Source organism: Astatotilapia calliptera, chromosome 17, assembly GCF_964374335.1.
Source record: "Astatotilapia calliptera chromosome 17, fAstCal68.1, whole genome shotgun sequence".
NCBI lineage: Eukaryota > Metazoa > Chordata > Actinopteri > Cichliformes > Cichlidae > Astatotilapia > Astatotilapia calliptera.
The window spans coordinates 14645995-14661908 of record NC_137438.1 but is presented as its reverse complement, the minus strand read 5'-3'; the positions used below and the strand labels follow the sequence as shown (position 1 = coordinate 14661908).

At 40.0% G+C, this 15914-nt stretch overlaps 1 protein-coding gene and 1 long non-coding RNA gene across 2 annotated transcripts; one reads left to right on the top strand and one right to left on the bottom strand.

Annotated features, from left to right (window-relative positions):
• Window positions 1-367: 367 nt before the first annotated feature.
• LOC145421617 (uncharacterized) lies at window positions 368-5082 on the bottom strand. Its single transcript, XR_013902993.1, has 2 exons — window positions 4781-5082; window positions 368-896 (listed from the first exon to the last, which is right to left on the bottom strand). It is a non-coding gene; the product is annotated as an uncharacterized LOC145421617 (long non-coding RNA).
• Window positions 5083-11347: 6265 nt separating this feature from the next.
• Window positions 11348-15180, top strand: c17h8orf82 (chromosome 17 C8orf82 homolog). The gene is made up of 3 exons (XM_026147039.2): window positions 11348-11687; window positions 11780-11828; window positions 13956-15180. The coding sequence occupies exons 1-3, from the start codon at window positions 11523-11525 to the stop codon at window positions 14441-14443; spliced, it is 702 nt and encodes a 233-aa protein (XP_026002824.2). The 5' UTR covers window positions 11348-11522; the 3' UTR covers window positions 14444-15180.
• The last annotated feature ends 734 nt before the right edge of the window (window positions 15181-15914 follow it).

Below are 15914 nucleotides of genomic sequence, written 5' to 3'. Positions count from 1 at the left end.
CACAGGTATCAGTATTGGAATGTTTCACTAATGCAGCTGCATTCATAATCCTGAACATGAAACAGGAAATCTTCTGCATTTTACAACTCTTATTTAAATAACATATACTGTATATAGGGCAGTTCCTGGTTCAAATCAAATCTGCGACGTGAAAGGCCATACAGTAAGGTAAGAAAGGAGGAAGATTGTGAGACACAAGGTCTATTGACTGCTGATATTTTGTTACTGAATCAAAAGTGCAAACAGAAAACAAAAACCTTGTGGTTCATGAGAAGTCCCTCACCATGCCTGCTGTACTGGATTCCAAAAACATATCCCACCGTATAATAACACAATGGATGTTTTGAAGATGATATCTGGAAACTTGTTTGTTCTAGCATTTCAACACTTTTTATTTAGAGCCGGTTTAACACGTTTCATACATATAAGTCAAGATTCAGTTACTTTCTGCTGTGGTTCTAATGATTTCAATTGTGCATTCAGGGAGCACTTGCAGTCCAACAACAGATAGGTCTGTATAAAAGATGAAGCAATCACTTCCAAAAGTATTTTATGGAGAATGTTATCCAGGAGCTGTAACAGATGTACAGATAGAATAGAAATAATAGATGAATGCTTCATGTTTCATGTCGGATTGTGACTCGGACATTCATTAATCCTCCACATTTCCATTGCTTGAAGAGAGATAATGCTTTTTAAGGAGCCAGGGTACTTGTAACTGTTGAATCTCCTGATCAGCCTTCTAGGAACTCCACCCCGTCAGTCCAGATCCCTTTCCCTCTCTTTTCACTCTTTGGCCACACTGAACCTATTGTTCAAATTATGCTGTACCCTCCAGCTGTGAAAGGTCATTGTGGATGCTGGTTTTCGTCTTATCCCATGGTTCATATATTGCACTGTGTATGGGGAAAAGAATAAGAATTCAGCAATTCATATTCCATTATCAATGTTACCTATCGATTTGCTTCCTTTTTGATTCATTTATCAGTTCTCATTGAGTTCTTGTTTGCTCCTCTTTGAAAGTCACCATCATCACTTAGCAGCATACATTGCTTAATTAATTCCAGGAGAAACTAATTTGATACATTACTCATTGCATTACTTTCATGTTTCACCGTAAAATGACCAGAAACGCACTTTCTCACACTTAGCAGTTAACTACATAAACCTGAGGCCAACACAGCCTGGCTTCATATTAAATAGTTTTTTGAACAATAATAAAAATTTTAAAAAATTGTCAAGTCATTATGCAGGCCGCAAGATTGAGACATTAGAGCATCTTAATGTGTGTTTTGTTTCCATTGGTGTGGAATTACCTGTCACGGTCCTGGGCCATGTTGGCCCAGTATTCTTAGTTCTCATGTATCTTTGTATTCAGTTCCCTGTTTAGGCTCTGTTTCCTGAGTTGCCCTGTTGTGTTGTTCCCTGAGTGCTTTCCCTTTATGACTCTACCCCCTGTGTGCCCCTCTGTGTATTCATGAGCCCTCGTCCCCTTTCGTGTTTATTCCGTGTCTCCCCTGCCCGTTATGTTGGTGTTCTACTCGTGCTCTCTCTCCTCCTGTCTGAACCTCTGTACTTCCTGTTTCGCCTCGCCCGTCTTCCCACCAGTGTTGTGTTCACTCCTGCCATGTCTCGTGATTATTATCAGTGTCACCTGTGTTCCCCATGTGCTCCCACTCCGCTCGTTAACCCTTGGTGTATTTATGACTGCGTCTCCCTCAGTGCTGTGTCGCGTTCTCCCTCATGTTGTGTGGATCTTCCTGTGTCTACCTGCGAGTGTTAGTTTACTTTTCCCAGTTTAGTTTTGTATTTCCTGTGTTCTGCCGTGCCAGCATTAAAGCTGTGTTTCTCGAGTTCATCCCCGTGTCTGTGAGTTTTGCATTTGGGTCCTCCTCCTGCTTGCCACACAGCGTTCCATGACATTACCAAAAATAGACAGGGCATAGCCGAACACATGAAACAGGAAAAGACCGCCATGTAATCCCTTTATTTCAACAAAGTTACTGTATTTCTGAATACCACCTTTTAAAATGGTAACTGTAACGGAATACAGTTACTCATATCTTGTATTTTAAATACGTAATGCCGGGACATTTATTTCGTTACTCCCCAACACTGATTGTTCTTGAGATCTCTGAACCACACAGCTTCTCCACCATGAGAAGATGACAATCTTGGAAGAACAACAAAATTATTTTACTGTTTCCCCGGTAACTGTTATTTTTATATGCAATGTGCATAAGTAATTGGACAATTTCATGTGTTCACTGGAATGAGGCCCAAACACGATGATGACGTTGGTCATCATTAGAATGATCTTTGGGAGTGTCTAAACAGTCTATTAAAATCTTTTTTTTTTAAGTAAATGATTCCAGAATTTTTCTCTTACCTAAGAAAATTTCTTCACAATGTAATGAAAAGTCATCTGGGTTTACAGCATAGTGCTGGTTAGACTCAAGTACAAAATTAGACTTTGTCAGAGAATATCTGTCTATGAACAGCATGTAAGGTTCAATACTTAGACACTAAATGCTTTTATACTTTAATCAAACCTGCCTATGTTGTTTTTCATGCAGCCGCACGATGAGGTTCCGTGCAGGTATGTTCATGTCTGTTTCGTCACGCCATTTGGTTCACAGTTTCCATGCATCTACACAGCATTCTGTTCACAGTGGTCATAGTTATTCCTTTCAGTCAGGTTAGTGTTTTTCCAGTTTAGGTTTTTGGTTAGTTGCAGTCCCTGTCCCTGTTATGTTTTGTCTACTACCTTCTGCATCAGCCCAAATAAAGGCTTGCTTTCAGTTTAAGTTCACTCCAGTCTCCTCGCCTGTGTTCGCACCTGGGTCCACCACACACACTCTCCACATGGTCTGCCCCCGCTGGCCGTGACAACTACTAGGTATGGGGTAAGTGATTACTTAATCAGGCAGACCATAGTGATAGCATGAATGACATTTCAGAACCAACTGTGTTACTTAGGATTAAAATAATTAAATAAAGCTGCTTTTATATACACATTGCATATTCTCATTAACAAGTTGGCGCTCTGTGTTTTTGAGGGTCGGAAGTTTCAGTCAGTGTCATGACTGAATCAAAATATTGTGATTGACATAGATGGCAGAGAGTTTTTTGCAGCATGCTTAGATATCATAACTAGTTAACAGTCAGGATGATATTTGTCCCAAACTTAGATAATAAAAAGAATCAATAAGATAATATTAATAATCAAGGCTTGGCAGGTAGGTGTTTTTTCTGTCTTTGTCATTCCAGGAAAAGGAGCAGATACAAGGTTGGACGTGAACAGAGAGGAGACTCGAAGGGAGACAGCAGGACAGCCACGTTGCTTCCGGAAGAAGGTAGTAATAATAAAATGTGTTATTGTTGGGGTATAAAACTGTACGGCCTGATCCGGGGTCATCCTCTTTGTGAAGACATATAGCTGATTTCACATAGAGGGCCAGCACTGTAACTTGTAATTTCAACAGCCAAAGCAAATTAAATCTTTTGAAAAGGCAGATATTTCAGATAAATAAAGTTGACATGACTTTTGGAAAAACTGGACACAACACTATATAATTTCAAAGCCCACAGTTACTCCCTTTCATTGTTTTCCTTTTTTGCAGATGTTCTAAAATATTAGAGAAGAAGCAAAGGTGTTTTAAAATTACAATCTAAAATTAAAATGTCTAGCAAAAACAGCTGCATGAAACAAAAAATGAACTTCATGTAGAAAAACATTTTTTTTTTTGTATGTAGGTCAGTTTTTGTTTCAAATCAGACATGACACATTAGAAGTCATAATACACAAAGGTAAGAAGGGAGGAGTTGCAAATAAAAATAGATAAGGTGTGTCAACTGCTGATATTTGTTTTTACAAACAGCTAGCTCTTCATGAGAAGTCTCTCAGTTTACCTTGTTCCAAAATGCCAAAAATACCTGTTGCTTTGGGTTCCAACCACAAATCCCACACCCAGAAGAAATGACAGGTGTCTTAGAAACAGTATCTTTGGAAGTTGTTTGTTCTGGCAATTTATAAATTTTTGTTTAAAGCTGAATAAACAACTTAGATACATAAGTGAAGGTACACCCAACCTCTTGCTGTGATTTAAATGGATGGCATTCGGGGACTGTTTGACTTCACAATTGCCGTTTTACAATTCTGTAAAGAATGATAAATATACATTTTAATGTTATGTAACCACTGACAAAAAGGTTCTATTAAGTGAAAACTCTCACTGACCTCCACCAGCTTACCAACTCAATGGTCAATGAGATATAGCCAATACCTAAAAGCTGATTTTGTTATATTGTATGTTAAAGACTGGTGTGAATTAGATAGACATCTTTAATCAGAGCCATCTTTATTCATTCCGCTGCAACTCACAAGCTGCCAGCCACACATAACGCTACACCACAACTCTCTACCCCTGCTTCCCCATGGTTTTAAATACTGCGGACGGATGCCGTGCAGGTGCGTCCGCACGGTACGGCCAACCACACCTCACCACAAAGACCTACAACAGGGGTGTCCAATTCCAGTCCTTTAGAGCTACTGTCCTGTAGCCTTCAGACACATCCTTGTTCTAACCCACCTGAATCAGATGAATGGCCTGTTACCAGGCCTTTGCCAAACTTGAAGGCATGCTGAGGAGGTAATCCAACCCTTTTATTCAGCTGTGTTGGAAGCATCTAAAAACTGCAGGACAGTGGCTCTGGAGATGGATACCCCTGCCTTACTATATACATTTACCACCTCTCCATTATTTAATTTTATACTTACATTTCAAATCCCACAGGTACTCCTCTATGTTTGTCCCTTTGTGCATTCTGTTGTACTTTTTCAGGTTTTCAAAATTGTTAGATTTGAAGCACAGGTGTCAGTATTGAAATGTTTCACTAAAGCAGTTGCATGATCCTGAACATAAAACTCATTAAAGACACTTGTTGGTTTAAATCAAATACGACGAGGAAATAGAAGTGTATGTAGTGCAAATAGCAAAAAGCTTGTGGTTCAAAGCTAGTCCTTTTGTCCAAATGGCAAAAATACCTGCTTCACTAAATTTCAAACACAAACCCCACACCCATAATAACTCGACGGATGTTTTGAAGACACTTCTTCACTTTTTTTCCCCGCCCAAACCAGATTAACAAGTTTGCCACATAGTACAGACGGCTTCTTGCTGTGGTTCTAATGATTTAATTGGTGCATTCAGGGTGCCCTTGCAGTCCCACAACTGACAGCACTTATATACTCATAAAACATAAAACACTGACTTCCAAATATATTTTGTGGAGAATGTTATTGAGAAGCTGTAACAGATATACATTGCATTTTGATTTCATGGTTGACTGATTCTTATGTGTCCAGAGTCAGGTGATACAACAAGGTGTTGCATTCCTTCACTCTTTGCTGCAAATTATTTTCACTTTTTATTTTCTCTGTCTTTAGCATTGCTACTATACTGTCAGCCGGTTATGAAATCCTGCAGGTTAGAGCGCAAACATGATCCCTGCACAATCTCACTGAAGATTTGCTCACATCTCCCAACTCAATAAAGTCAGCATCAAAACACAAAAATATCTCATAATTTGAAAAGTCCAACAACATAGCAGTGATGAATTGAGCCCATAAACAGTACAGCACTTTCACTACTGTGATGCACTTACTTTGTTTTTCATATGTTAATCTTACAAAATCCTTCATATACATAATGATCTTCCTGGTGGTGCTGTTGCACAACCAGGTCTGTTAAAAAATGTTATAATGATATGGCTTCCAATTGATGTATATTTATTATATTACAGTATTCATAATGACACTATATCCAGGGTACTGTAAATTCTGTTTGTCAGTTTCACAGTCCACTTTAGGTTTTTGTAAGATTTATTTCTGTATCAATTAGTGATGGGATTTCCGGCTCTTTTTAGAGATCCGGCTCTTTCGGTTCGGCTCACTAAAAAGAGCCAGCTCTTTCGGCTCCGAACCGGCTCTTCAGGTTGTTTTGTTGCTTTAATTAATTTATTATTAACAACAGTATAAAATTGTGCACAAAAGGAATTACTAACGTTAAAAAAAAGTGGTTTTATTTATATATGTTTATATATAAATATAAAACACATTTCTAGCATGAACTGAACTTCCAAAGCAGAGCTACTAGATCACTTAAATTACACAATTGAAAGCATGTGTGTATTGTTTGTGTATTTATACACAGGCACTCATATATATTCAAATAATTTAAAAAAAAAAGGTCATTTACCTGTTATTACCACACACCAAATCCGGTCGTTGGTACTTGCTGGCTTGTGTAACCACTAGGTAACAAAAGCTCAACACTGCGCCCAGCATCCTGGAGCACTTCTGTTGTCTTTTGTACGTGTTTTGAGTTTTTATGTGCTTCTGAGTTTTTACGTGTTTTTACATATTTTGAAGTTTGTACGTGCTTCAGGGTTTGTATGTGGTTCAGAGTTCGTACGTGTTTTGGAGTTTTTACGTGCTTTGTCTCTAGGGGCCACCGTAAATATACTTTTATTTATTCACTCCACAAAAAAATGTAATAAATAAATCATATAATACAAAAATCAACTATTCACATTTCAACTTTTAACTATTTCAATTTTCCGCTTTTTCCTTTTACAAATTTAAAGTGAAACAACACAAAACACTGCAAACCACAACACAATTAAATATAAATTATAATATGAAAACAAAAAGAACATGCATATTCTCTGTCATATGGGCCCGCATGAATAAACTTTCTGAATCCTTTATCATCTACAACTGAAAATAGTTGTGTATGATTACTATACCTTTCTAATGTGATGTTGTTGTCCCTGGCTCTCTTTCTCTGTCTCTACCTCCTGCTCTGTTCCTGCACTATTGAGTGTAACTACCGCCCCTCCCCCCTCTGCCCAGCATAAAGCACAAGACTCACGTGCAGAGTGAAGCGGAAAAAAAGTGCGAGAGAGAGAGGGTGAGAGAAAGAGGGGAAAAAAACCAAAAAAAAAAAATGTGACGGCTCGCGATAAGGAGCCGGCTCGCGTCGTTCACGTCAAAGAGCCGGCTCTAAGAGCCATTTCGTTCGCGAACGACCCATCACTACAAGTTACTAGTAGTAAGGCAAGAACGTGGCAAGCTAACAGCAGTTAAACTAAACAATAAACAAAAGAAAAATCCTTTAACGGCTTGATGTAATTATTGCAGGACATTCTGGCCACTGGTATTAACTGCGTACAAATTAATTAAATACTTAAATAATCCTACCAATATGGTATCAATATACCGAGGCATAACTTTAACATGCACAGACAACTATAGCTATTATCATACTAGTTAAGCCGTCAAAGGTAATCACACTTACAGGTTAAATAACGCACGTGTAATCACACAACACCAACTGCCATGCTCTGCCGCTGCTCCTTTCGTCTCTCACTCCCCCTCTGCTGCGCACATGATCACTGATTCCCTTTGGGTGCGCTTGATTCTTGCCTGGTGACATCCTGAGGCCAAGTCAGCAGGTAATTTGCACAACCACCAAGGCAATTGACTCTCAGGGCATTATTCACTTTTAAAGGAATAGAATTCAATACAAAACAAGTACTATCCAAATGCAATGCAACACATTTTTTTCAGAATTTATTGAAAACCTTTTGAGCAATCATTTTTATAGACAGAATGACAAGCACGTACGCAAATGCTCTCAAATAAAATTTTTATTTTTTTTTAATTTCACCAGGAGCTTTTATTATGACTGGGAAGCCGTGTTTAATACAGGAGCAGTTGATTACTTCAAGACCTATCCTATAATGGTACCCGCAGCCACAGCAAACGTGCCATTTCAGAGCCTGTTATGTTACCAACTCTGTTTTTTGGGGGTTTTTGGTACTATCCTAATGATATATTTAGATTTTGAACCCCTGTCCATCATTTTACCCTTTGTGCATATTTTGACTTAGCACCTTGAGGCAGCTGTTGTTGTGATTTGGTGCTATATGAATTGAACTCGGTTTGCATTTTCTCCCTGTGTTTGCATGGGTTCTATCCAGGTACTTGAACTTCCTCCAACGGTCCAAAGACATGCAGTTGGTGGGGTTAGGTTAGCAGGTTACCAGCGACATTTCCCTGGTGTGTATGGGATAAGCTCCAGCTCCCCAGTGAACTGAATAAGAGAACTGATGGATGAATCAAACTGAACTGGTAGACTTAAAACGCAGGTGTCCGTAATGAAATTAAAATGTTTCACCAGTGCAACTGCTCTAACTAATGATCCTGAACATTAAGCAGGAAGAACTTTTATATGCATTTTATTTTATTACAAGGTGCTCTATGTGGGGAAGTTTTTGGTTCAAATCAAACACAATTCTTACCTTTAATATGCAAAAGTAAGAATGGAGGTGGAATGGAGGAGGGTTGCAAAAAGGGAAAAAAGAAGCTTGTACTTCATAAGAAATCCTTAATGTCGTAGTCCAGGTGCCCTAAATACCTGCTTCCTGCTACAATGGGTTCCAACTACAAACTTAAAAACAAGTTCTTGAGGAGTTGTTTTCTTTGACATTTTATCTTTTTTTTTTTTTTTTTTTAAGATGGTTTAAAAAGTTTGGTACATTATTAAAGATAAAGGCAACTTCCTGCTATAGCTCTAACAATTTAAACGGCGGTGTTCAGTGATTCTTTGTCGTCCAACAAACAAACTGAATGCATTTAAATACTAATTATAAGAATTGCTTTGATTTCTCTGTCCTGCAAAATGGCTTTTTGGGTAACACACACACACGCAACAATGTTATAATAATAATGGATTGCATTTATATAGCGCTTTTCAAGGCACTCAAAGCGCTTTACAATTCCACTATTCATTCACTCTCACATTCACACACTGGTGGAGGCAGCTACAGTTGTAGCCACAGCTGCCCTGGGGCAGACTGACAGAAGTGAGGCTGCCATATCGCGCCATCGGCCCCGTTAGCAACCAAAATTACACCTTGAATGAACTCTTGAGTTGTTGATGTGTATCTGGGATCTGATCCAGACAGGTCGGAGCTCCTCTTCTACCAGTCTGTCTGCTGCTGCAGGCTGAGTTCCTCTTCTGTCTCCAAAGTGGAACAGCTAACAATAAATACATGAATAGTACAATGAGACTGATGCACTGCAAATGTACTGGCTTAATCTAAATCCAACTTCCTACAGGGAGTGCAGAATTATTAGACAAATGAGTATTTTGTCCACATCATCCTCTTCATGCATGTTGTCTTACTCCAAGCTGTATAGGCTCGAAAGCCTACTACCAATTAAGCATGTTAGGTGATGTGCATCTCTGTAATGAGAAGGGGTGTGGTCTAATGACATCAACACCCTATATCAGGTGTGCATAATTATTAGGCAACATCCTTTCCTTTGGTAAAATGGGTCAAAAGAAGGACTTGACAGACTCAGAAAAGTCAAAAATAGTGAGATATCTTGCAGAGGGATGCAGCAGTCTCAAAATTGCAAAGCTTCTGAAGCGTGATCATCGAACAATCAAGCGTTTCATTCAAAATAGTCAACAGGGTCGCAAGAAGCGTGTGGAAAAACCAAGGCGCAAAATAACTGCCCATGAACTGAGAAAAGTCAAGCGTGCAGCTGCCAAGATGCCACTTGCCACCAGTTTGGCCATATTTCAGAGCTGCAACATCACTGGAGTGCCCAAAAGCACAAGGTGTGCAATACTCAGAGACATGGCCGAGGTAAGAAAGGCTGAAAGACGACCACCACTGAACAAGACACACAAGCTGAAACGTCAAGACTGGGCCAAGAAATATCTCAAGACTGATTTTTCTAAGGTTTTATGGACTGATGAAATGAGAGTGAGTCTTGATGGGCCAGATGGATGGGCCCGTGGCTGGATTGGTAAAGGGCAGAGAGCTCCAGTCCGACTCAGATGCCAGCAAGGTGGAGGTGGAGTACTGGTTTGGGCTGGTATGGTAAATAAATGGTAAATGGCCTGCATTTGTATAGCGCTTTTCTAGTCCATAGGACCCCAAAGCGCTTTACACTACATTCAGTCATTCACCCATTCACACACACATTCACACACTGGCAATGGCAAGCTACATTGTAGCCACAGCTGCCCTGGGGCGCACTGCCGGACACAGGCGCCACCGGGCCCTCTGACCACCACCAGTAGGCAAACATGGGGTTAGTATCTTGCCCAAGGATATTTGACATGCAGCCCGGAGGCAGCCTGGGATCGAACCACCGACCTTCTGATTAGTGGCAGACCTGCTCTGCCACCTGAGCTACAGCCCCACAAGCTCATCAAAGATGAGCTTGTGGAGCCTTTTCGGGTTGAGGATGGAGTCAAGCTAAACTCCCAGTTTCTGGAATACACCTTCTTCAAGCAGTGGTACAGGAAGAAGTCTGCATCCTTCAAGGAAAACATGATTTCCATGCAGGACAATGCTCCATCACACGCGTCCAAGTACTTTTTGGGTTCATTGAGAACATGGTTGTTGTTCAATATTAAAATTATTCCTCAAAAATGCAACTTGCCTAATAATTCTGCACTCCCTGTAGAGGGTGCATTCAAATAAACCTGATCACTCTTTCTTTAGCAGTTAATATACAATGAGCTAACATTGTAACAGAAACAATATGTACTCTGTGGTTATGAGGTTAGTACCAACTAATGCAACCAGTCACTGTCAAACATGTAACATCCATATACATATGTGTTATACTCTGTATTTTGTTCTTACCTTCACTTGGTCTATGCTGTACACCTGGCCTTTTTTTAAAAAATTGCTATGGCTATATCTTCTCAAACATCTTCACTTTTAGCTGATGTGAGAGATTTTACATGGTGTTCAATATGAACCAGCCGAATCAGACATTGCAGAACGGGTGCTGTACATTTAGCACTGAAAGAACTGACATAAAAAAAAAGCAATAAAGTCTGATTGACTGATAATAAAGACCAAATAGTATTTGATAAAACTGAAAGAATAAGAACAAAACAATAATAATTGTAAAAAAACAAATGTGACAAATAAAGGCTTCATCCATCTATCATAACCTTGGAGTTGGACTTCACATTTTTCTACCGCAAACCGACAAGTCAAACACATCAGATTTTTTTTTTTAGGATGACCTGATTCTTATCTACAAAGTCTAAAAATGTCTGTTTCACTACATTTTTAGATACGGCCAAGTAAAATAACAACACAGGTATTTAATATGTAAAGATTACAATTAGAATTCTATTATTCTTTTCTAATGTGTCGAGCCTCTCATGAAATATACGCGCGTTACATCTGCATTTCAAACGCGTGCATGATATCATCCACTAGGTGGCAGCAGAAAATAAATGACCACATTGCACCACTTAAACACTTCCGGGTAACGTTTGTTCGATTGTAAACACTTGGGGCTTTAATCTGAGTTGTGTAAGGTGTGCAAATAGCAGAAACACACAGGCTGTCGTTTGTGAAACACCACATTTTCGGTTCCCGTGTTTAATACGGAGCCTATTTACTATTACTCGGTTATGTTGTTCCTCCGGACCGCGGCTTTCAGCGCCAGAGCTCTGGCCGCTCTGCGCCGCGGACCAGCCGGCTTAACCGCCTCCAGAGCGACCGCTACGTACGTCCAGGGCCAGAGCCCCACACCACGCATCCGAGAATACTTCTACTATATCGACCATCAAGGACAGGTAAGAAAGTAAACTAGCTCTTCAAAAAGTAAACATCCGGAGTCTCCCTTTAGCAGTAAATATCATGTTAACTTTCATTCCTCTACTTGCAGCTTTTCCTCGATGATACCAAAGTGAAAAACTTTGTCACCTGCTTTAAAGGTAACCAAGAAACATACAGCACAGACTTATTATTTATTTTGACATTAAGAAATGACAGCGTTACAGTACACAGCAAAACTCTTGACTGGCCCATCATTTCTTTATAATTGAAAATGGGCAATGTATGTAACGATTTATTAAAATATCCAAACATGCATGGAAATACAGTTTAAGGCATAAACAGTTTGTATAATTCTAACGAGCTTGGAACCTCTCTCTCTTGGATTTTGGCACTCTTTTGTTCTCATCCCTTCATTAATTCTGAGGTCCAGGCTCAGGGAAGATAGTGTTTTGTTCTTCCGTCCCGTTTGGTATCCTCAGTACATACTGCCGACAATTTGAGCCCAAAATGTAAAGTTTGTATTCATCACTCCATACGACCAGTTGTCATTGATTTTTCAGTCCGGTTCTGGTGTAATGGTCACACCCCTTTTTCCCATCCTTAAGAATGTCTTCTTCTTCTTCTTCTTCTTCTTTTTTTTAAAGGTACAGCGTGTAAAATATCACCGCTATATGCTGGTAGATTGCAGTTGACTGATTTCTGTTTTCTTACGCCTCCCAAATCATGTGCATTATCGTAGCTTTAGTGACTTCTGTAGAACAAACAACTCTGGCCAGCATTAATCTGTAGTAAGAGCAGGCAGTCAGTCCACTATTTACCTCAAACATCAGAATTCTGAGTGTCCACATCTGTTTATTCTGGAGGATGCTGCAAAACTTTGTGAATGGAGTCTGATACACATCAATGAATCACTTAAGCTCACGTCTGTCAGATGACATGATATTGAGATGAGGTGATGAGGATGTCCTGAATTTTTCTGTTGGTTAGCGGTGCTGTTTTACCATTGTTAGCTGCTGTTAGGCAGCATTGATGAAACTTTCTCTGAAGTGGATCAAACCTTGCGGTGAACCCCAGGAGAACTGACGGCTCTGACGGCATCCCATGGGATGTTGTTAAAGCCTGCGTGAAACAACTGTCAGGGAATCCTCACCATGCTGTTCAACCTCTCCCCGACTCATGCCACCATTCCCACCTGTCTGCCTTAGCCATCATTTCCATCCTCCAAAAGACTGGAATAGACCGCCTCAATGACTACAGACCCATAGCCCTTACGTCTGTAGCCATGAAGTGTTTCAAGCAGAAGGCCCAACAGCAGCTGCACTTTCTACGCATCCTGAGGAAGAATAACCTGGACCAGAAGCTGCCGCTGGTCTTCTACCACACCTCAGTGGAGAGCGAGCCGTCCTACTGCCTGGGTGTTTTGTACTCCACTACTGAGCCCAGGATGTCCCACACCTCCAGACTCATGAACAGGTTCTTCCCTGGGACATTTAGACTGTTAACAAAAATTGTTCTCCCACACCCCACCCCTGCCCACCATCCTCACCAATATGAGCTATGGTCTGAGTAAACCTCACCATTCAGACCACTTACAAGAATGATACACGTGATAATGCACTGCTTCCAAGCACTTTGTTCTCCAGTGTGTGCCTTTATTTCCTTTTTGATTGTATATATTTCTCCTGTTTGTTATTTATTCCTTCTGTCTTACTGTTATTCATGTACAAATGTTAAATGGTTATATTTGAACCATTTGCGCTTTTTAAATTAAAAACAACTTATAAGGTGTATTACATATGCGGCCGGTCCTTAGCTATGTACATTAAACACATGATGTAGAAATACTTCAGAAAATAAGTGCTTGAGACCACTTATACCAGGTATTTCAGTTAATTATAAAAATGTCTGGATTCTTGGATGCAAGGAACCAGACTAAAGAAATGAGAGGTAACTTGTGACATTTCACAATTCGCAATTCACTTAAATTGCAGCCAGCTTGAATACATTGTAGTGTTGTACATTAAACTGGGAAAAGAAAAAAAAATGTACTTTGTGATAATCCTTGAGAGACATTTAAATTGTGTTACACTGAGATGATAAACTGTGACATTTAATTATGGATTTAATATCACATTCTTATGTTATACTAAAAAAGTTTTATACAAAATGTAGTGCGATGTTCATATACAGTTGAATTATTTTAATTTCAAGTAAATTGCATTAATACCACTTGTGAGACCATTACTGATGCCCTCATTTTTTATTTATTTGTTTTTTGTTACCAGATAAGGAATTCCTAGTCTTCTTCTTCACTCGTCTGCGCATGAATCATAGTGGTCGTTACGAGGATGACTTCCCCTTCCTGTCACTGTGCGGCAGGGAGAGGAATTTCCTGCGCTGCGATGACCGACCTGTGGTCTTCACCCACCTGCTGCAGAGCCCCACTGGACCGCAGGGCGAGCAGGAGCTGCTATCATACTGTGGCGGCGCAGAGAAACTCTCCGCCCTGTTCCGCCCCGAGGCGCTGTACATGCATCCTGTCAGCGGGCGAGTTTACCACCCCTGCTCAGAGCTTTCAGGTGGAGTCGGCCTGGTCAGGTCGGCTCTGGCAATTGAACTCAGCCCCTTCTTTGTGTATACACAAGAGCGAGACCAGTCAGGACAGCCTACATACTTTGTATGGGCAGGACAGAAGCACGCACTGACCAATGAGCTTGCAGGATACTTCCCTGTAGCTGAGCAGGGCAATGGACACCAGGGAGAAGTGGGATAATTTGGTAATGATTCCAGACTGAGTTTAAAATCTTCTTAGGGATGGGATGTGTGAGAAATGAGAATCACTAATGAATAATAGCTCCAACATTTTTTTGGCTTGCAAACAAAGAAATGCCTTCTTTTGTCTCAGTGTTTGAGGCTGTAGCCCACTAAAGGTGTCACATTTGAATTCGGTTTATGTGCCTGAAGCGATGAAATTATCCAGACAGTCAAAAGAGTACAGCTGTCTAGTGTTTAGGACTGTTACATTGCAGCAAGAAGGTACCCAGTTCAAATCCAGGCTGGGACTTTTCTGTGGGTTATTTGCTCTGTTGTGGTCTTCCTGTGCCTACGTGGGTTTCCTCCTCTTGCTCTTTCCCACAGTCCTGAGATATGCGTATTTTAGGAAGGATATTATTTATACTTCTGTTCTATTAATTAAGCTGTTCTCCTGAGGAAACTTGAAAAGAAATCCAAGTTGTTGTATCACAATAGAATGTGGTGTAAAACTGAGTTTTTTTTAACAGTTGTATATATCATATTATAGTTACAGTTTTTGCAAATTTAGGTGCAATTCCTTTTAAAGAAAGATTCAGATGTAGCCTCACTTTTAAAAGTTGAAACTTGATACAAATGCATTCATTGTGTTGAATGCAAAGTCTAAGAGTATTCATTTGAACACTGTAAAATCACAAGCAGTGTGAACTGAAGTGTGCTTTGGAAATATTTTGGAATTAAACTAATAACATATTCCAAGGTTTAGTTTTCAGTTTATTTTTGTCACACAAAAAACAAAATGCTTGGACACTGCTAGCATGGGCGCCTACAGAAACGCAAAGCAGTAGATGAAGCATCGCTGAATATGTTTCCAAACCAACTTCATTCTAAGCCAAAGACCAGAAAATATGGTGAAGCATATCTTCCCTTTGGTTTCACCTGCACAAGTGCCGAGGTAGGTCTCCACTGCAGAATTGGTTTTCCCTTCGTCGGGAGCAGCGCTGGGCTGTTTAAATCACGGACAAACAGTATCCCACATTCGTGATTTAGTTCACAAACACTTCTGGTAATGACTAACTACTCCTGACATTTTGGAGATATACATACTATACTTTATAGAGTAAAGTTACAGTGGGATACAAATGATATCAAGCTGATCCTGCCACGATTTGTTCCCCCGGTTCAAATCACGGACAAACAGTATCCCACCGTTATTTATGTTTTAAACCTGTTTTGCTCAGAGAGGCATTTTTTGAAAAATGTATTGATAGCAATGTTGAATATTATTACACAGAAAAAAAAACAACTACATGTAAAATAATTACACCGTGACGCCTCTGCCTTTGTAAATGGAGGGACAGTAACTGCGTGTGTAAATGTAAGCCTGTAAAACCTGAAGATGGTCAGATTAACACATTTGTCTCTATCTGCCAGTCTGCAATTCATCTCATGTAAACAATAACGTGGCGCACAGGGTGATGTGGAAAAAGGCA